Source organism: Metopolophium dirhodum, chromosome 1 (assembly GCF_019925205.1).
Source record: "Metopolophium dirhodum isolate CAU chromosome 1, ASM1992520v1, whole genome shotgun sequence".
NCBI classification, from domain to species: Eukaryota; Metazoa; Arthropoda; class Insecta; order Hemiptera; family Aphididae; genus Metopolophium; species Metopolophium dirhodum.
Window position 1 is genome coordinate 125718491 of NC_083560.1, and position 23440 is coordinate 125741930.

Genomic DNA, 23440 nt, shown 5'->3' on the forward strand with positions numbered 1-23440 from the left:
AAATAAAAATAATTTGGTGCATTATTCAGAATTTTTATGTAGTTTTATAATTTTTTTTTTGACATTAAAATTATCATCCATGATTATAATTGACCCAGATAAAGCTAAGGGAGGAAACTTCCCCTACTTACACCCCTCTGCAGACATCCTTAGATTAAATATAATATTACATGAAACCATAAATATCTATATAGTACTTGATAGCAAACTCCTGCCATCAGTTCAAGCCTGAAGGTCATTTGGCAGTTGTACGGTATTTCACATGGTAAATAAGATTTATTATGATTTATGATATATTGTATTGTATTATTTCTATACCTGTTGTTTTTAAAAAATATATATATATTTTACATAGAGCATTTCAATTTATTATTTTATTTTACCATTAAAAACGATGTTATTCCTAATACATTTTATATAACAAATAAATGAAATGTTTTGCTCACTGACAAAATAGCGATCTTAAACATTTGTGCTTAATGGAAAAAAAAGCGGGTAAGTGGATATCGCTCTGCTGTACAGTAGGTTACAAGTGGGTCAATGTATAAAGGATTATATTAAAATTGAATTCCATAACATAATATCATTGTATAAGAAAAACGATTCTGAGCGGAAACAGTTTGTCAGTTTGGATTTTTTATACATTATTATTTATTATAGCCTGTACGTTGAATTAATATTACAATATTACTATGGTGATAAACAAAGCGTTAGATATTAAAATCCCATTTTTAGCGGTTTTTCATAATTTGTCGGTAGTTTTTCCCATGGCATTAAAAAACTATAGAGATAATCAAAAAATGATCTCTAAAGTACCATTGTGATCCAGTTTTCTAAAAGATAAGGAATTGTATGTTGAAATCAAAGCACTCTTTCTGGTAGAAATTTTTTGTACAGAATAATAAAAAAAAAAATAATAAACACCATTGTAAAACCACTAGCTTTCTCAATCCACTCAGAATCTAAAATATAAATTTTATAGGAGTTCCTTATCTAGTGTAGTATAGAAGTCTGATGGAACACAGATACATTTGACTGTCTTTCTGTTAGTCCAGGACAGGCTTCGCAAAAACGCATGAACCTCAAGTGTATTAGAGATAAGAGATATGAATATACTATGATAATTATTAATCATGATTTTAAAAATGATTTAAATTATATATCAATATGATATATTATTGTCAATTGATGTATCTAAACAAAATTAAATAAGTAAATATAAGGTTGCTAATTCTTTGCTGTTTAAATATTACAATAAATAATACAAATAAAAATAAAACTTGTTTAACATTATAAAATGTATCAGAGAAAATTATATTAAAATGCATAACAAAAAAAAGCAAAAAAGTATTAATTGAAATTTTTCATGACTTGAAAAAATAATAAACCAATACAAACTATTTTTTTTGTTCTTATATTATAATATCAAATAGTATAAAAAAAATATAAAATTAATTTTTATGCTCTTAAATATCGTCATAGAACAATTAGCATAATTACACATTAATAAAAAATCTTATAATATATAGTTAACTGTATTTTTTAAATATTAATCAGAAACATTGAATATCTATCATATTTTGTAATGCTTTATTTACCGCATCGAATAACTGCTTAACTTTTATACGATGTTCTACAATTCCATCTTCTTCAACTAATACTTCATCAAACGACTGGTTCAATACGTAAGGTATAAAAACTTTTTCATTCAAATTAAGTTCAAAATTGTCCAAAACTAAATTCACCATTTTATGTTGTATTATCTTTGGTACAAAGTCCCCTAAGATTTCTCTGATAAATTCAAAATAACAATAAGTTAAGCGTTTATGTATCTTAACTTGTTTTGAAATTTCAATAGTTTTGTCTGCGTCATTTGACCCATCATTATCATCATCATCATCATAATCATCATCATCATCAATAATTTTAAGAACATCATGTAATGTACCATTAAAATCCACTGTATTGCACTTAACTTTAGATGAGCGGACTAATTTTAACAAAAACAATGGGTTGGTTATATTCAAACATGTCTGGTAAGTCTCAATGTGGGATATTATAGATTCTTTCAAATTTGTAAGATTTTCATCCAAAATTGTAATAAGGACATTTCTTACCTGAAATCAAATATAAATAATTATTCAAAACAAAATGTTATGTATTATTATTATTAAACATGTGTTAAAAAATAATTGTAGTTATTACATAATATTGGATAATTTAACCATTTTATCAGTCTTTTCTGTAATTTATAAAGGCTCTTAAAAGCGGCTAGATTTTAGACCAATAAATGGAAGAAAAAATAAATTTACTTTCAGAAGTCTAATTTCAATTTTGAAAAAAAAATTGAATTAGAAAAAAAAATTTGTCAGGTACTAATTAAACTATACGATATAAGAGAATAAGGAATTCAAATAGGTTTTCAAAATTAAAAATCAGGCTTTTGGTTACTGAGTGAACTTTTCTTCCACTTCTTGTGAACTATCATGTTGAAACTTTTTTTATCGCAAAATAGCGATGTGTGACTTTCGTGTGTATGTTAAGGATTTCACAGAATCTTAGCTGTAATTTATCTTTCATCACATAAAGCATTTGGAGAACTCATGCACACTAATGACCAGTCACTAGTAACAACACACACAAATACACAATCATACAACACTCACAGTGGATATAAAATATTGCCTAAATCCGACTCCTTAAAAATAGTTTGCTTTCAAACAGCCTTAAATAAATAATAATTTGATGCCATACACGGCAGTTGATGACTAGAGTTGTATAATTTATAACAAATAGTGAGAATTGAATTGAAAACAGTGAATTTATAAGAGGAAAAAGAGTTGAAAATACTAATTCCTAAAACTGAATACATTGAACAATATTTAAAAAAATATAGTACCTAAGGTGGAAAAAGAAATTTAAAATGTCAATTTCAAGTATAATTATGTGGTCTTTAAACATAATTTTTCATTTTATTATTTATAATATTATACAGCAATAAATATCTTACATTTTAAATGTATTATCTATTAAACACTATTCATTCATATGTTATGTTATAACAGTTTAAAAGTATAACTATTAGACACTTATAACTTATAATTTGTTACAGATAAAATAAACATACGCTTTAAAGTAGGAATAGATAACTGTTGACTAGGTACAGAAATTTACATTATTTTGTAAGATCAGTATAATAAACTATATTATTATATATAGTTATAGTATTAAACTATTAACCGATATTACTTAACATTTAATAGGTATATTAAACTGAAATTGAAAGAAAATCAATGCCTGACGCTTACGTCCCACTATCACAGTAGATAATTAGACAGTAGACAACAATAACCTTGAAAAATCTAAAATAAAAATGCCGTGATATAAAAATAACGTGATCTTCCAAACAATAATGAGCATTATTATATTAAATTATATTGATTGTACATAATAAAGTTTAAATATTTAGAAACTAGAATAATATCCCATAGTTATTTGATCAGAATTAATTGTTATTGCTGTTATTGACGTTACTCGTTGTTTTAAGTTTTAAATATTTGTACGCCAACTCTGCCAAGTAACTACTCAGAATGTTTTTTTTCCATATTATAGAAATACTCATATGAACATAAATTCTAAATTAGTAAAAAAAAAGGTTATCCATCCCCTATATCCTCCCCGTAAAGATGCAAGATTGGATGAAACGTAAAAAAGGAGGAGTGAAATATTTATTTATTTTATATATTTTTAATTGAAGAAAAGTATTAAAATTATGACTAGATAAAAAATTTTTAATTTTCACTTTTTAGTCAAAATACAAAAATGCAAATTTATGTTTCAATAAAAAATGGAAATTGAAAATGGTTATAAATTTAAAATTTGTTATTCAAAGCAGTATAAGAATGAATCCCTCCTTAGATTATCAACTATTCTCGGTTTAGATCCTAAATAATATTTCATATCATACCTGTTAAAATCATACTTACATCAGAATTCACCCTCGGATATCTTTTTAATATTTGTAAAATATTTTCATCAATTGAATCATACATTTTCAGCATCTCCACACGTACAGAGTCCACAGTGGACAAGGATGGTGCAATTAGGTTACTCAGCTGTCTGCCTATCATATACTCCAAGGCTTTTAGATTAACAAATGGACTGTTGGTAAATCCGACTGTGTTCAGTAAAATAATTCTTATCTGTTCTTTAGATAAGTTGAGTAAAGGATCAATATTATACACTTTTTCTAAATATTCTTCATTAATTATTTGTACAATTCTAGCACCACCCATAACTATTTTATCGGAAATATATTTTTTGTTTCCCAGTATGGTGTCACAATATGACTTATTTATATCATTAAATAAGTCTAGTACAAACGATACCTTGCTGTCGGGTGTTTTTAATATTCTTAACTGTTTTTGTAGTCTTATTTTTGAGTCGTTTAATTTTTTTAGCAATATTGGATAAGTTTCTTTTATATGTCTTACCAAAATGTCTTGTAGTTTTTTAGTTAACACTTTGTTACCATGATTTTTGTATATATCAGGGTAGTTTAATTTCAAAAATTCTTTTTCACTTTTTACCGTTTCTTTTATCGATTTATTGTTGTTAATATCTTTCTGGCTTCTATTGACCACTCCAATTATGCCCAGTTTCACAGGAATTCTATGACCACAGAGAAGATCAGTAGTATCTTGAATTGTACCTTTGTCAATGAGATCTAGTTTAGTCACCACAGCTATTGTCCTTACACCTTCTGGATCCATTTCTCTAGCAATTTTTAAACTTTCCGCCGTACTTAGATCTGTATTTGCAGTTACGATAGCTAAAATTATTGAATTTGGCTGTTGCACATATTTTAATATGAGCTTTTGTAATTGGTTGTCGATATTTTCAGGTTCATCATGTACTTTTGTAATACCAGGCAAATCTACAAATGTAAGATCGTATGAAGGAGTAAAAACTTTGAGTACAATTGGCTCATGGGTAATGCCTTTGTTAGCACCAGCCAGAACGTTGGTCCGATTTTCTATTTCAAATCTTACTTCATTAAAATTATCATAAATTTTACCAGGTTTATGACGAAAAGATGCCCAATATTTAATATTATGATTATTTGTTAATTTTATCATGTCCTCTAGGTCTGCTTTGGAATACCTAATCATTTGCAGTATAAGTGGAGCACGAGTTACAATACCCATACCTTGAGGTAAAAAAGATTTACCAACCAAACTTTCCAGGACTGAGGTCTTTCCCGAACTCTGAGATCCGACGACAACAATCTGAGGTAAGTCAATTTTATGCTCACCAATCACAGCAAATACATCTTGTAGCTTGTTTACGATTTGAATCAATGATTCCATCATAGTATAGTAAAATTTTGATCAACACAACCTAAAATAAAAAAATATTGTTGTTATTGAATTGTTTAATTTACAAATTTTTCAATTATTAAAATTAGTTCTTAGTTTTGCTGTTATTACATAGTACACACAAGAGATCTTCCCCATATACATCAATTATTATTTCTATAGTCTGCCACGCACCGAACCAAACTGTTTCACTCACACAATACCCTGTCATAGGGGAACCGGTTTTGATAGCAAGGTGACACAGGGAGGATGCACAGTATCGGTGCGTTCTCTCGCTGGACAGAGTATAGTTTTATATTAATGATACCATTATGGTATATTTTAGTAAATAGTAGATATCAAATTATTAAACAATAATAGTTTATGATCAAACTATGAATATATCGTATATATAATAATAATATTGTAATAATTAATACTTTCTTTTTCAAAATACTAATATTATAATTGTACATGAACATTTTCAAAATATATTACTTTAAAAAAAATTGAAAGACTGATATACTTATTGGATATAATATTTCCAACAGTTTCCTCAAAAAATAACTGTAAAATTGTGTGTGCGATAGAATGTTCTCACTTTGTCTGCTAACAGTGGGCGATATAGAATCCACACTCACCCTAATGATCATTTACAATGAACACAAAAACCGTGGAAGGCGACAAGAAGATGTACATTGGCTAAATGTTTTCCCTTAATTAGTAGCCCCTTAGTAGCCACTAACAAGTAACAGCCAACTTAATTTAAAAATTCAAACATTACATTATATAATTCTTAATATTTTTGGATGTTTCTGTGATAATTTAAAAAATAAAATAAGTTGTAAAATGTAAAACAAGATTCCTCATAAGTTGTTACAGTAGCAGTTAAAAAATATTTAAGATACATAGACGCAATATTTTTTTATAAGCATTTTAAGTTAAAATACATCAGTCACAAAAATTTGCAAATTATTTTATAGTTAAAAATTTATAAAATGCTCTTACTGAAGGTTAAAAATATGGGCAAGTGGGTTTATTTCTGCAGAACATTAGGTATCGTATGGGGTCACTGTAAATGTAATGGATGCGTTAAATTTGAATTCCATGATATAAAATCATTGTAAAAAAGATAGAAGATATGTCAGCCTGTGTTACTAAGAATAATTTATGATATTATTGCTATTAAGTAGGTAATTTATTTTACTATTAGACATTACTAGTAATACAGTCGATTGAATTAATATTTGATAATAATATTTTTAAATTATAACCAAATAACTAAAATTTTTATTCTTTGTTTAAATAAAAAAAAGTGTCGTCATAATTTGAGTTAAAAAAAAAGTTAAAACTGTATTTATAATATTTAGAATACTTGGGTACAGTATGAACTACTTATGAAAAACATAGTTATAGAATTGAAAGCTTTATATATAATATCAAACAGTTCATACATTTTTAACAAAAAAATAATTTTAAAATGTATGTGACTTAGGCCGGGGCTGTACACGGCGTATTCCGCAGCGTTTTTCGATGCGTTTAAAACGCAGCGGAATACGCCGTGTATAGCCCCGGTCTTAGATGCATTTTGTGAAAATATAAACTTTAAATGCTTTTAAAAAAACTGCACTTAAATATCTTTAATATTTTTGAACTGCTATTATTACAACTTATGAAATATGAGGAACTATGTATTACATTTTCAAGTTTTTGACACAACAAGACAAAATTGAAAATCCCAATGTGGAAAATAATAAAATAAACATTTTAAACTATTCACGCCAAACGTCCCATGCTCTATACTGTAACCTCTTTAACACATACAAATATAATTCATAAAATTAAACGATGCTATTTACTACTTACTATAGTTCATAATACCGCCAATAACATAATTATAGTGGGCACCTACTTTATTTTTACCAAATTCAAATATGTTTCCAGAATTGTTATCCAATGATTAGGAATTAGGATAATCGATACAGTAAGAATATAATAGGGATATTTTGGTAGAAAACACAGACTATATTTAATATTTATAATATACAACAGAATATACATATTATATAAGCAACCCTATTATAATATAGAGTTTTTTTCAAAATTAAAATCGGAGGACATTAATTAACTTTAATGGAACTTTGTTACTTTACTAGAACCCTATTTGGCAATTTTTTTTTTAAACTTATATAGTAAGTTATACTGAAAACGATAGTGAGTCAGAATTTGGCTGTCGAACTTAGTTTTGAAATTATAGCCTAAGAAAGTTTTGAATGCTGCGTTTATACGCATTCGCACAACGCTCTTAACATATTCTTTATGCTATAGGTACCTACAACTAATATATTATAATAACTATTCTTGGAATTATTTTTGTGTGAACGGTATGGTCGAACAATTTGAGATCCTACTGGCCTCTCGTAACCTTACCAGTTACAGTGTGAAAAGTTGATAAACCACGATTTAAGATATATATTTAAAGTAAAGTGACTCACTACGCCTGCCGGCTCCAGTCAATATCTTGTTTAGTTACTGGTAAGAGTAAATATTATAAATTATAATTAATTGAGGGATAGTACGCCATCCGCCAATACCATAGATACGTCAAACTTCCAACGGCCATAACTTAGAAACCAAGATAAAAAAATACCTAGGGATTATAAGTTATAAAGAATTATGAAGTTCTTAATAATCGTGATTTTAAAAATTAAAGTGAATCAACCTATTGTCCTATCAAGAAACTTAATTGTAAATTGTAATAACATAAGTTCGTATGACTGTATTTTACGATAGAATCGATAGATACATTTTTTAGCCAGTATTGCGTAGGTAGGTATACAAAATACTGCAATTTAAAAATGCTCGTTAATCGCTTAAAAACTGAATTATTGTAAAATACCGACGACGCATGAAACACAGACAATGTTCTCACCAAGGGTGGCCGTGACACCCGTATTGCCGGCTAACACACAATATTCCTATTTTATTTTCGTTATCAGCTTAGGTATTCTATTTTCGTTCCGATTGCTTCTCTCTACGGCTATACTCGCGCCCGTAGACCTATTAATAAATGGACAGCGCTTAGAAAGAGAAGTAAAGGGTATGATATAGAGTTGGCAAGAAAAGAAACAAAGTAGTTAAATGTATAATCCATATGCGGTGCTCCTTCACTACTTTATGTTCTCTCTCTCTCAGTTATATCTATAATCTATATGATCACCTATCATTGATGACTAGCCATAGGCCTATGCCCGCATCCCTCTCATAGTCAACGAACGGATGAACGCAATATTATATCGTGTTATTTTTAGTATAAATGTGAAATGTTATTTAATGTTAAATGAAAAATGAGGCAACAATTTAATTTAATTTAATAGTTTATTTTCCATCCGATAGTCAGAACAACATTTACAAATTATCAAGTAAGAATAATGACTAAGAAATATTTCGATTTAGTATCATATTATGTAGTAGTTTGTAACACGTATACAGGGGGGGGACAAACCCGAAAAACGCCGAAAATTAATAGTTTTGTAACTTAATTATATTTTTTAGATTATGACCTCCCCCAAAAAAAATCTACTATGAAGTATGACCCCCTACCGTTTATTTTAGTGTACGTGTCTGGTTTGTAATAAGTTGAATAGTGTCGTGTTTTGGGGACAATGGCAGTGGCTATTTTAACTGGTATAGTCCAGTGGCGGATCCAGGGGGTGGCGCGCGTATTTAGTTGTAAAAAATGTTTCCAAAAATACTAATTGTGTAAGGCAGTAAGACGCTTTTTTATACCTCGAATCGCCGGCCGCGACGGTTATATGTAGATTAACATTCGACATGTTTACTTTTGCTATTATTGTGATCAATATTTTATATTAAATCTAAAAATAAATATTACATTCAACATATTTTCAGGCAACGACGGTCGTTATGGCGTTATCGTCCGATCGTCAAGTCAAGGTTACTGGAGAATATAAATATATATTCCTATACGGCTATACTAGATGAAATGATTTTTATAATAGGTTTTCTAATAATAATATGCAATGCTTTAATCTTAATTTTTTGATGCCATAAAATCTCATGAAATGTCTCAAAAATACTGAACAATTTAATTAATTAATTAAAGACATATCTGGTCAATATAGTCTGTTATTTGGTGAGTCTACATTTTCAATAGAACAAAAACTCAGAGGAGAATTAAGTCTATTGGAAGATAAATTTAAATCAGATAGGTACTAACCGCACAACAATAAAATCAGCTATAACATTTTTAAACTTGATTGTGACTATTTTCCAGTATTGTCTTTATTAATTAAAATCCTAATCACTCTCCCAATATCTGTTGCAACAACAGAAAGGAGCTTTTCTTCACTACGTGTACTGAAAACATGGTTAAGATCTAGAATGAGCGAGGAAAGTTTAACAGGTCTAGCTTTGTTATACATTCACAAAAATATAAATATTCATAATAATATTGAAAATATCATTAATAGATTTGCTAATGATAAAAATAGAAAATTGGATTTTAAATTATAATAATAGTAAGAACAATTTTATTTCCTGCTTTGTTTTATTTTTGAATAGTATAAAATAAAATTTTACATTTGAATTAAACTGTGATTTTATTTGAATATAAGTTAATACAAAACATTAAACAACTTATAAAATAGAAATGTAGTAAAGATGAACATATCAGAATTTAGAAATGATAAGTTGGTAATACATTTATAGTAAGTATGTAGTATTTAAAGAATATTCATTTATTTTTATCATTATACAATTTTAACTTAAATGGAAAGTTTGACAAAAAATCGAAGATCAATATAATTAAATGTCCTCGAAATGTCTTTAGAAAATTTCTGGATCAGCCCTTGTGGTATACCTACTAAAGGACACAATTATATTGTCACGTAGTGAAATAATTTGTCCCCAAGTACCCAAGTAGTATTTATAGTAACTGAACGTTTGAACGACATAGTTTTTTCTCCATATTAGCATTTATATTATACTCCAAGCCTAAACATAAATCATAACGTACAATACAATAAAAGAAATAAAATTAATTTCTCTTAAAAGGCAAAAGGTTGTCTGCGCACTATTTGTTTTCTCTCACTGACCCATGTGTAACATATACAAAACGAATTTATGCAGGATCGCTTTTTTTTGGTTTAAGTAATTTTAGAGAAAAATCACCCATTTCAAAAAAGATTGAGAATAATATTTTTGAGGGAATGACATCGATTTGTCTAAATATTGTTTCAAAACAATTTTAAACGTCAATTAAATGTGAAACATTTTTTTGTTTGTTTTGAAATTCGAATACAAAATCAAATAACAATAAAATATAAAATCGATACGGCATTCCCTCTAAAATATTATTCTCTATATTTTTTGTAATGGGTGATTTTATTCTAAGATTACTTAAAAACATAGACAAAATGATTCTGCGTAAATGTGTTTTGTCTATGTTGCGTGTGGGCCAGAGAGAGAAAAAAATAGTGCGCTAACATCCTCTTAATAATTATTTTTATAGTGATAAACTGTTAATTACTTCCAGACCCCAGTGTTTATCACGCTTGGTGGGTGCGAGAGCTAAACAGTCTATATAGACTACGCGACAACTAAAATTAAATTGTTATAGAGATGGGAAAATATAAAATAAATATCTATTTATTTAGACTTAAATTAAAAAATTTCGAATTTTGTAACATAATATGAAATAATTTAAAAGCTGAATTGAAAAAGAAAAATTGAAAACATAAATCATAATAATACAACTAAATACTTATAGTGTTATTAAGATTATTTTTAATAATAAAAAGACATAATTCAGAATATTATGAAAATATTATATTTCGATGGCCAAACAGCCGGGCGGGTTGTCCGCGACGGAACGGCGTGTATTATAGTGGTGCAGTAGTGCACATTTGTACAGTGTAAAAATTAAAACAAGTCGAAACACCCAACCCGCGTTATAATGGAATTGATGTGCACATAACCGATTAAATTGTTTTCAGTGAATTATTTTCGACGTCGCCGCGCTGTTGCGCGTCGGCATAGGCATTATAATTTATTTTTACTCTTATTCGTTTATTATATTCCGATTATCAGGCATCAGCTGACAATGTTGGTCTATCATTAACGGAAATTCAAAACAACAATCGTGTTTCTTTTTAAAAATATAAACAAAATAAAAGCTAATTGGTGAATAACTAAAATTTGTAAACAATTATTTAACACAATTTATAATATATATGATATTAGCTATATTTTTTTTAGATGTGCATTGTGCACTACTTCATTAAAAACCCACGAGCCGCCACTGCATAATAAGTAGATTCACTCTAATAATGAAATGAATGAAGCTAAAATGTAAATTTACTATGCTAGTATGTTACGAACTTGTAACTTGTAAAGCCAGGATTACACGGCGCGTGGAGTGTGGAGCGTGTATATAGTATATTATACCGCGCACATTAAAACCGACCCATTATTATACAATTAATTAAATATTTAAGACGCCCGGTGCCAATACCATTTTGTCCTCAAAAATACACTCTCTGGGAATAACGATACCACCTTGTAGAATCAACCAAATTTCATAATTTTTTTTTTAATTGCCAGAGGGAAATATTCTATAGACCGCATCAATCTCTGTTTTTCAATATTTTATTCTCAAACTTGATAATATGTCTAAAAAAAATACAAGATAAAAAGCATTTTTTAAATACATTTATTTGAAATAAAATACGAAATCAGAGATCGATGCGGGCTGTAGGAAGTCTTCTTCTTTCAGATAAAAAAATAGTCATCAATATCCTATAATTCTACAAAGTTTTAGAGTTATTCCCGTAAAGTCATTTTGTTCGATACAATACACCCTATCAACCCCCCCTCACCAAAAAAAAATAGGTATCAGGTAGTAGATTAGTGGAAAAGTCTTATAATTGAACTGGCAACTATAATATAAAATTTAATTTTCAAATTTTATAGAATTGTGGAAAATTTGAAAAACTGACTTGAGATTGTTCTCACCCAAGCAACTTGCAACCGCAACTCGATTGCAACGTAACTGCAACGCAATGGAGCACAAGCAAATTAACGAACATGTTCCCACTGGTTGCAACTCGACCGAAAAGCGATCAAACTTGCATGAAACTTGCAATCGATTGAAAGCAACTCGACATGCACGGTTTTTTCTCCAGTTGCGTACTAGTTACCACCGTTAGTTTTTATTTGTTTTTAAAATTCACACATTTGTATTATGACTAATGAGCAAGAGAGAAACATTTTTTTTGTTCAACAAATCGAGCAACATTCATGTTTGTATGATATAAGATCAATTTTTCTGGATCTTGATCCAACTCTTTTGAAACAATAAATGTACTGTAGCACACATTTCTAATATAGTGTAGATGAATCCAAAACCGCCTCTTTCTTTGCCTCTTTCTTTTTTTTATGTATAAGTAGGCAACAACAACGTCATCCTCAGATGAAGACATATTTAATTGCCAAAAATATTATATTACTGACTTCACTACTTGAGAGTTGAGATACACTGGTCACTGATACACTGGGAGACAACTGACTACTGAGAGGATATAACACTCACTAAACAACATAATAATAAAAAAAAAACAGTTGCAGTTGCAAAGTAGGTAAATAATTCGTTCAATGAGAAAACTGAACGCAACGCAATTTAAACTCGACTGCAACACAACGAGTTGCACGATCGAGTTGCAGTTGCAAGTTGCTTAGGTGAGAACAATCTCAGGCTCAGTCAAACAGAAAGCGGTCTGCCCGCGGGGGCACTGTAAAATAATACAACCGACCGTTGCCCGCCGCGGTCAGCGTACTCACTACCCGTCCACTATGGCAGCCCGCTCACTGTTTGACTGAGCCTTTAACATTATTTTAATGCATTTCTCTAAAATACACCTGCAATTTTTTTGAAGTTGAATAGATAAATTATCATAGGTACGAACCTAGCTACCAAATTTATGTTATTATAATAATCTTTAACTTTTAAAAATCATAATTCATATAAGACATTATTTAAAATAATACAATTTTAATAATAGAATTAGTGAAAGTATTTTTAATAAGGTTTTAATATAAATTTAAATAGGTACTTGAATCTCCAATTAATTGAAAATCATAAAAATATAAATTCATAAGGTGGTGGAATGGATTAATGTATAATGTAAGATTATTTAATATAGGCACCTACCCAAATTATAGGTAATTGTAAATTTTGTAATTTCCAGCAGTCAGCAATATTTTATAATATATTTTATGTGTTGCAGATTAATATATTAAGCTACTATTATTTTTACTATCTACCAGCTATTAAATTACAGACGTAGGGTAGGTATATTATATTATTATACATCTATATATTATACACTACATATTATATTATTATATATTTTATACTCACGGATAATATAAATTTTAGCTGTTCAAAGGCAGTCGAAAACTACGAAGACGATAGCGAGATGATGCGTTGGGACGAATAAGTAATTAAGTATAATATAAAACAATTTAGGTGCCTCTTCCACGTACGAACGGACTTTGGCTGCGTTGAAGAAATACAAAAACTACTATAACTTGCAGGAGACAACACACGATGGCCGAGTGATGAAGGGAGTAGAAACGATAGAAGCTAGCACCAGCATAAGTAATAACCGTTGAAGGTTGAACACTGGCTATAGTGACTATAGTATTTAGTAAGTGTCAAAGTACTGGAGAGCGCGTGGTATGCCTAACGACCGATAATGGCGAATGGCGATACTGCCACGGTTTAAGAATGAAGAATCCGTTGGGCAAGTTTGGTTAGGTTGTTATGACCGATATGGATCACTGTAATGATCGCCGTCGAGACGTTGTCTGTCATCGGGGAAATCGATAGTATCTTAAAATATCGACGAATGAAAAAATAGGGATTATGCCGTTCAGCCTGTGTATATAGCTGCGTTATTGTGTTTAATTTACGAAACACGACTATACAAAACTATATTATAAAAAAAATAATAACGATATTATAATCGTGACTTTATTTTCTAGTATTAGATAATCGTATCATAATAATTTATAAAGTCTTTACTATTTTTAATTTTAATACCTATGCTACTATGCTAGTGTCCAATACTGGTCAACCTTCATGTAAAATAATTATTATAATATAAAATCCAATTATTTACTTTTGCGGGGAATATAAAAATATAATTACCTACACTTAAAATAAATAAAATAAAAACATTTTAGGTATACCGTATTACGTATACCTATCCTTTCACACGAACGTAAGATTCATTCAAAATTTGATTAGACGAGTCGATTATCGATAATTATCAAAACAATTTTTCATAATAATTAGGTAGGTATAAAACAAAAATTTCACCACACTTTTCAGACGATAACACGTACATTACAGGTGCAATAAAAATCACAGATTGTAATATAAATCTGTGATAGACTTAAAAATAAGATTGATGAAAAATGTGAAAATGTGTACTATATAGACTCAGGGCCGGAGAAAGGATAGGTACATGGGGGGGGGGGGGGGGGGGAATAATAATTTCTCCGTTTTTTTTAAAAATAATTTAAACAATATTATTGTTTTATTTCATTATTATTAACTGTCATATGGTACTATCACTATGGCTTATGTGATTATCATCGTAATATTAACCTGGAAGTTAGTTCAACCCGAAGAGGTGCTCAAACAGGTATTTTGAGATTTATGCTATCATAGACATTTTTGTTTATTAATGGGTTGCTATTGGTTATAGGAGAAATAATTAGTAAAAATTAGTATTTTAAAAGTTTGCCATTAGCTAGTTTCTCTGGCAGCTGAGGTAAAATTATCCATCTAATCATCGCATGCTTATGGTTTCGAATAGAGAAATTATATCTTAAAAAAAATATGAGAGTTGAATATATATTATTGTAGCTATTATAATATAAGTTCTCAAAAACTACTTGACCGATTTTGTGAAAATTTCTAATAGTTCTTGGAGATATCAGGAATGTTTAAAAATTAGTTTGAACCACGTTCGATTTATACCAAGTTCTATACCCAATCCACCACAAATAAATTGTTCACCTTGGTCGATTTAGTTCGCACAGCTACCCAAATTTATCTGTGAACTGAGGTACATCAAAACCTAGGTAGGTACACCAAAACCAGGATACACTTATATATTATATTATAATCTATAAATATTGTAGATTTTCATTTTTTCGCGGAAAAATCAGGTTATACAACTAAAATTGGATGTTGGTTTACCCGAAGTTAATAGCCTCAAAAAATGACTGGACCGTTTTCAATTAAAGTTATTTCAATAGATTATTACTTGAAAATTGGAGGGTGTATACAGCTAGATTTTTTAACTCATAAGTGCTGTAGATAGGTATAAAGGGTAGCTCACACATAATTTTTTTTAGCATACGAAAAAAGACATTTTTTTTTTAAACGTTTGTAATTTGTTACATATCATATTAATATTATAATTAGAAGAAATATGGTATATACATTTTGTAGTTTTATATAAATAAATTTATTAAAAATACACATATTTGGCCTGGACAACGTCGGGCGGGACTGCACATTAATTTTAAGAACATTTTAAAAATGATAAGTAGGTATGCATTAAAAATAAAGTTAATTACTCACGGTTCTAATCGGTTACTGCAGATACTTGTCTTACTGTAGTCGTGTGGGCACGATGAATGAGTGTCGAAAAGGTTGTAGTACGGTCTCGTATTTAAAGGAATAACACTCAACTAACTAAATGTTGTATACTTGTATGACAAAAATGGTGGGGATCGCTTGAGACTCGAAAATTAATATTATTTCCATTTTCTATGTTCTATCGTTAGTTTGAAGAATACCAATTGGCAATTTTACAACATGCCAAAATAAAAACTTTAAAATAAACCTATTTTTGTACAATTAAAATTTAATTAAATATACTCAATATATTATAATATAATATAGGTATTAAATATTAATATATCCTCGTAACTACAATCACAGATGCGGGTAAATAATATAATTATAATAATTCATAGGTACACCAACTATTTGCAACGTAATAATGATACATATTTCTATCATCAATATATTAAATATAAAATAATACAAGTTTTAAACCATGTTAATTATTTCACTACTACCTATATAGGTATATTAGGTACTGTAATAGTGATAAAAATAAGTAGTACGTAATCAGGTAGGTAGGTACATAAACGAAAATGTACCTATACAAAATATCATGTGAAACAACTAATTATTTTCTACGAGATTAATCAATCAGCAATATTATTGCTTATCGACGATTGCTAGTTGCTCGTTGCCTATTGCTTCGGTGTGAGAGCCGCCTAACAAGTAAATAAGGTATAATATAATGTATACTGAATAGTACTGTAATACTATAATACTGTATACTAATAACTAATAAGTTATAACTTACCTATACACGTAGGTAATCAATTATATTTTATAATAATAGTAGGTACAGTATTGCTTCTTGCTTATTCACAAAATATAATATAACAAGATCGGTCCAGTAGTTTCGGAGTTTATTCCGGACAAAGACGTGACACGGGATTTTTATAGATAAGATGTATAATATTATGGTTAATATGGATGTTAAACATAACAGTTATAATAGGAGTAATCGTTATTGAAATATATCCCAATACCTACACGTTTGAAGGCGCGGACTGGCTGGGATGCTAGTATGCTACAACATCCCTTGCCCTAAAATATATTTGCCTAATAGTATTTATTATATTATATTTAAAGACTAGACACCTAATGAACAGCAGATCGTTACCAACCAACGGGCAGTGGCGTGGTGAACGGTAATTTCAGAGACCTTGGCCTCTGAAATTTTTCTTATAGAGAGGTGGGTGGTAGCCAGTGGATCCCCTAGTAAATTTAATTTGATATTCTCAATAGGTAGTGAACTAGTGAATAACGATCTGAAATATAACTTTTTATATTACATTAATACATTATTATGCATAAATACTTGGGTCACTTGGGATAATTGTAACTGGCCTCTGGAAAATTTTTAGTTCGCCACGCCACTGCCTACGATTATTAGTAATCTATAGTATTGTACAATTTTGATTGAAAGTTTGTTGCAACTTGGTACTTATTTATGTTTTTTAAGTTTTAACGTATATTCAATATTTTTTTAAAACAAATTAAAATATATTAATATTTTATAAATAATCTACATGTCTTAAATTTTCCCGTACAATTTTTGTTATTTGCCTTGATAATAGGTAAATTCACTCACTCTAATGCCGGGCTCTAGCCCCGACCTAATATTAAAAGTACCTAACCACACAGGGTTGGTTTTGCCAAACATACATTTGCTATGTTTCATGTGGCCGTGTGGGTCAGAGTCAGAAAATAAATGGTGTGCTGATATTCTCTTTAGTTCGTTAAATAATCATGACATAAGTGTGTGTTTTTTGATAATAATTAAGTATGAATGCAGAAATTAAAACAAATTAATTAATTTGAACGCTTAACTTTTATCTTTTAATCCGGCCAAGTAAAAAAAAAAAAAAAATACTGCACGACGGTGTGTGTATAGTAGGTATATCGAAGCAGGAGTTGCCTATTTAAGAGGACGCTACATCCGCATGTGTTGTCTCCGTCTTACAAATGTACAACATGGCAAAAACTGTTTAGCGCGGAAAAGAACCGAGAAGGCTACAGTCATAACTCATAACTAAGAAACGAGATTTTCACCACATAAAAAGGATAACTTTGGCTGTGTAAAATACAGGTAAATTTGTTATACGACATAACTAATTTTCTAATGCATCAACTAACTCCCAGTACACTCCAATACATCAGAAATATTGTGTAGAACGTGCTTTTGTAAAAATCATCAAAACCGTACTTAGAAATTATAAATGAAAAAGTGAGAACTTTTCAATGGAAATTTATATTAAATTCAGAATCACGGTAGCCGTCGTCGTCGACGTCGCAATACCAATGTTTGTTGTCTAGTCATCGGGGGAAATATGAAAAAATTACCGTACTACAAACAAAAATTACCGTTCTTATAGAATATAGATTATTGTATAATTACTCAAATTTACTCAGTATTGACACAAACAATTCCAGGGGAAAGGGCACAGTACTTGTGCATATCAAATTACTGAGTAATCTTTCATATATTATTTTTTAAATCTATAGCTATAACTATGTATAAAAATATATATTCAAATAAATACAAAACTATTAATTGTTACAATATTATGAACTTCAGCTGAAAGTCACGAATTCAGTATACGCTCTATGGCTCTATCTAAAAATAATAGAAAATTAAAAAATATATTACATACAAAATATATAGTACTATAGTTTTAATAAGCTCATGAATAAAAACAAGGTAGGTAATTAAATACACGGGTACATTCAATTTTTTTATAGGGAGAGGTCGGTAGGATTAAATTATATACATAGGTAATTAGGGCTCGGATTTATATGTAAATACATATTTTCTCTGCGACATGATAAACTAATTTAGGCAAGTGATAAATTTGTTTCACAGGATTTTTGATAAAATGAGTTATATTTGATTTTACGTATTTTTACATATTTTGTCATAAATACATGTTTTTACATATTTCACAACTATTCAATTTTTTCCCACATATTTAGACATTTATACTGTTTTAATGTCTTTTTTTCAGAGTTCAGATTGACTGAAAGGTTATCATGACTTATATTATATCGACAATCTTTTAAATTCGAAAATTTTAAAGTGCACGTTATTATTAGTTGTAATCAAGATAATTAGATAACTAGATAAATAAAAAATGTTTATTACATTTTATTTTATTTTATTAATTATTATAAACGTTTTACGACAATATCAGCGATCTTTTGGATTTGAAAATTTAAAAATGAATGTCATTAATTGTAATCAATATAATTAAATATAAATTTTTTATTACATTTTATTATATTATTAATTATTATTATTATTTTTTTTTTTTATAATATTTATTTTGAATTCCTTAGCACATATTTTTGTTGTATAAATACATACTTTGGTTATACAAATACATATAAATCCGAGCCCTAGTAATAATGGAGTGCTTCACCCAACAGAATAAGCAGACTATAGTTAAAATATTCAGTTTGTGTATATTTTTCATTGAGTTTTCATTTTTTTTTTTTGTCCGTAAGGGGAGATTTATCCTGTCTAATCCCCCCCTCCCCAACATTTGTTCACCACTGATCATAAGAATATAAAAAAATGTCAGAAAGCGACAGTCAGTATTCAGTAGGTAGCATTGTTTATAAATACTTCTAGTTTTTACCATACAGTTTTTGATTTAGGATATAGTGTCAAAGGCATGCGCTAAGGTGTTTTAGCTTACTTAATCAATCACCATAACTTTTACAAAGTGGTAGAGCGGGGTTTCATGATCTGTAGCCAAATGATTAAGGAAAATATTTATTATTAAAACAAAAAGTTAAATATCTGAATATTAAGTTGATATTATTTTTTCAAACATCCTTTCAGTTTGACAATAGATCAATTCACTCTATAACTAAAGCTTACTACACAAATTGATCACAGTTTTACTATGTTGTACACTTGTACGTTCATAAGACGGTAATAACACAAGTGTGTGATGCATTCTCAAAATAATTTTTGACTAAATATTTATATTCATATTAATTTTTAATAATAATATAATACCAAATTATACATTTTTTAAATTTAATTATTAACTATTATACCAAACAATTCCATACTCTATATATTATTATTTATAATTTGAAATGTTGGAAATATTATTTAATTAAAAATGTACATTTCAATGAATCCAATAGTTATATATTTTATATAATTTGTTATTTTTACTAATGTACATTAAATGTTTATTCAAAATTAAATAAATAAATAGAAATGCTCATAAATCATTTAAAAACTGTATTATTGTAAAAAACTCACACACAAATACAGATAATGTTCTTACCCTCAAGTTTCATAATATATCGATTCACTCTAGTTTTTAAACTAACTGAGTTAAACGTGATCTACTGAGCACAAATTTGCAATGTTATGCACTGTAAGACGGAGACAACAAATATCTGTATATATGGCTCTTAATAAAATAAATGCATTTGACAAAACAAATTACCTAGAGATAAAAGTTGCTGCCGAGAAGCATTGCGTGAATTCCGTGCGCACAAAGATGTAGTGACTTCATCAGGAAACATGACATACTCCTCAGTATGATTAAACAATGCTTGTGCACGATGAACTTGTTTTCCTATTCAGAAAAATTGATTATTTATACAGTTTTAATGAAAACAAACACTAGTTTACCAGTTGTTCCAGCTCCAGTATATGCAATCAGACATCTACTAGTGGATAACTCCCAAAGTTTCACTACAGAATATTTGCCTGATGATAAGATGTACTACAAATGATAATAGAAAATTATTTAATATAAGTAATGTGTATAAAAATAAACATATTTATAAACATTTTCACCTTTTCATTTCTTGTAAATGTCACAGAACACACTTGACTACCATCATGTGCTCTTTCAAATGTGTTAACACATTTATTAGATATAGCGTCCCACAATTTAATTGAACCATCTCGACTAGAAGACACAAAATACTTGGCACCTGGTTCATACCTAATACATCATAATAAGCAATACAAATAATTGAATAGACATTACACATAATTTTTGTATACTTTATTGATGTAACAGGACCAGTATGCTGATTACTAGGAACTGAACAAACATAACATTGAGCTGTATTTATATCATAAAACCTTATGGGCTATATAGTCTCTACCGGGATGAAAACTTATACATGTTATGGGTTCAACATCCTGTAATGTTGTTGTATGCAGTTAAAATAATTTGAGAAAAGTAAGCTTGATTATACATCTTACGTTAAGAGTCTTAAAGGCTTTCTTCACAGATGTTTTTGAATAATCAAAAAGTTTTACATGACAATCTCGAGAGCCAGAAGCTACAATTGGTTTTTTAGGGTGGAACTCTAAGCGGGTCACTTCTTCCAAATGATCATCAAAATCCGAATTACTGGATGCCCCTGTCATTCTTGATTATCAGTACTGCCAATATTATGTGCTTTAGCCAGCATTCTTTCAACATCAAAAATCTATAAATGTTATTATACTAAGTCATTACATTTTATGTTATAAAATATAATTACTTTGATGCATCACTGCTTCCTATTGCGATTAACTGACCATCAGAACTAAATGCACCAGCCCTACAGGCTCCTTTGTGGGACGTTACATATACAGTTTCATACAGCGGTGGTTCAAGAGCAGTACAAATAACATCAGTTTCAAATTCTAAGTCAAATCAAATCAAATAAAGAACTTAATACACAAATATACGTGACAAATAAATCATTAAGCATACCAATGCCTGGTCCAATTAACATTTGCTGAATTGGATTTAAGTTTAATGCTTGTTTAGATTCTTTTTGTCTGTCGGTTTCATGTTGTAAACCTTTTGTCACTACACTCATGAGTCGATCCGATGGAGAACAAGGTGGATCAGCGTTTACTAGGGCAGCTAAGCTTGAAGCAATTGTGGAATGACCATCATAAAAGAGTTGACTAAACAAAATTGAAATGAGCTTAAATAAAAATACTATGGTTTATATTTTACTACGGTTTATAGTTTACCTTATGTTTAGTCTGTATAAATGATCTCTATTCTTAATATACATTTCAGGTTTGCCATTATTTATATCACTCCTCATCTTAAATGTCTATTGAACGCAATCTCAAACAAAAATAATCAATAAACAATAACACAATATAAAATTATTATTCGAGTTTTTTTTTTGATTATACTATTAAAAACACAACAATACCAAACGCACAATTCATCTACTCGAGTATACTGTATTTTAACTCTTTATTTAATTACTATTACAACATAATATTAATATCAATAGCCACCGAGTAGCCATAGTCATGATAAATTGATAACTAGTGATTGTCTGCGCCACATATATATATAATAACCACTGACTAAGATAGAGAGGACTGGAAACGATATGATGGGCGGGTGACGGGGAGCCGGTCTGCAATTGCCTCGGTCCCTCTACTCTTCCCCGCCCAAATGTGTACACAGCGCTAACATGCACGCTATCTGCTTGGTAAAATATCGACTATTTGTATAATATAATTGTAATTCTTACCATCATTACATTTTCCACCCAGCCGTAGGTAAGGCTCTACATATAACGGGTATGCTATGCCACCATTTTGCGACTCATTTATCAATGATAAAATAAAGGAGGAGAAATTCATATTCACATAACATTATTAGTCGAAAAATGGCGGCGTAGCATACCTGAATCTATAGTGCCCTACCATAGGTAGCGTTAAGACCAGCTGTGTACAGTAGAAATCGGTAGAGGCACTTCGGACCCGTTAAAAATGTGCTCGTTTCCAATCCTCTGTATCCTTAGTCCGTGATAATAACTAGATCACCCGACTTCTTCTTATCAATGACGCTGGTACAACTTGGTCAATACCATGAACTAAGAATCTAAGAAATAAGAATCTTCTTCATGGTCAATACTTACTATACCCGTCCACGGACTAAGATAGCTTAGTCCGTGTTTCCTTTAGGTATAACTTAAATTAACATAATCATTCATCATACTCCCTACACGTTCAATATAGGTACCTAGGTATAAGGCCTTATACTTTATATTATCTATTGGTTTTATACACATTATTATACATCAGGCCAGGTCCATCTGATAGATTTCGTTTTATTTATTTTAAAAGTGGCAATAAATAATAATCTATACACATATAGGAGACCGCCCCGATTCCCTCATCAACGCCCAGACCAAACCGCTGGGTCTAGAGACTTGAAATTTTCTACTGCAGAGGTTCCTTAAGCAATTTAGGGGCGCACTAAGAAAGGATTTTTCAAAATTCGACCTCTAATGGGGTAAAAGGGGGGTTGAAAGAATACAACAGTGACGTCATCCATCAAGCAATGTTTAGTTTAAG

The 23440-nt window shown here is 29.5% G+C and overlaps 3 protein-coding genes across 4 annotated transcripts; all 3 read right to left on the reverse strand.

The window, feature by feature from the left end:
- Positions 1-1239: 1239 nt before the first annotated feature.
- Positions 1240-21137, reverse strand: LOC132934642 (dynamin-1-like protein). 2 transcript variants are annotated; one of them, XM_061000970.1, is made up of 6 exons: positions 21119-21137; positions 20906-21056; positions 20738-20831; positions 20550-20681; positions 3987-5400; positions 1240-2117 (listed from the first exon to the last, which is right to left on the reverse strand). In XM_061000970.1, the coding sequence occupies exons 5-6, from the start codon at positions 5370-5372 to the stop codon at positions 1554-1556; spliced, it is 1950 nt and encodes a 649-aa protein (XP_060856953.1). In that variant the 5' UTR covers positions 5373-5400; positions 20550-20681; positions 20738-20831; positions 20906-21056; positions 21119-21137; the 3' UTR covers positions 1240-1553. The 2 variants fall into 2 exon arrangements, with proteins under 2 accessions (XP_060856953.1, XP_060856952.1); XM_061000969.1 differs by lacking the exons at positions 20550-20681; positions 20738-20831; positions 20906-21056; positions 21119-21137 and adding an exon at positions 13798-14141.
- Positions 19779-21317, reverse strand: LOC132953635 (cleavage stimulation factor subunit 1-like). Its single transcript, XM_061026010.1, has 6 exons — positions 21257-21317; positions 21119-21158; positions 20906-21056; positions 20738-20831; positions 20550-20681; positions 19779-19828 (listed from the first exon to the last, which is right to left on the reverse strand). Exons 1-6 carry the CDS (start codon positions 21315-21317, stop codon positions 19779-19781), a joined length of 528 nt encoding a protein of 175 aa, XP_060881993.1.
- Positions 21318-21420: 103 nt separating this feature from the next.
- On the reverse strand, positions 21421-22169 carry LOC132934643 (cleavage stimulation factor subunit 1-like). The gene is made up of 4 exons (XM_061000971.1): positions 22091-22169; positions 21822-22021; positions 21607-21751; positions 21421-21552 (listed from the first exon to the last, which is right to left on the reverse strand). Exons 1-4 carry the CDS (start codon positions 22165-22167, stop codon positions 21471-21473), a joined length of 504 nt encoding a protein of 167 aa, XP_060856954.1. The 5' UTR covers positions 22168-22169; the 3' UTR covers positions 21421-21470.
- Between the last annotated feature and the right edge of the window lie 1271 nt (positions 22170-23440).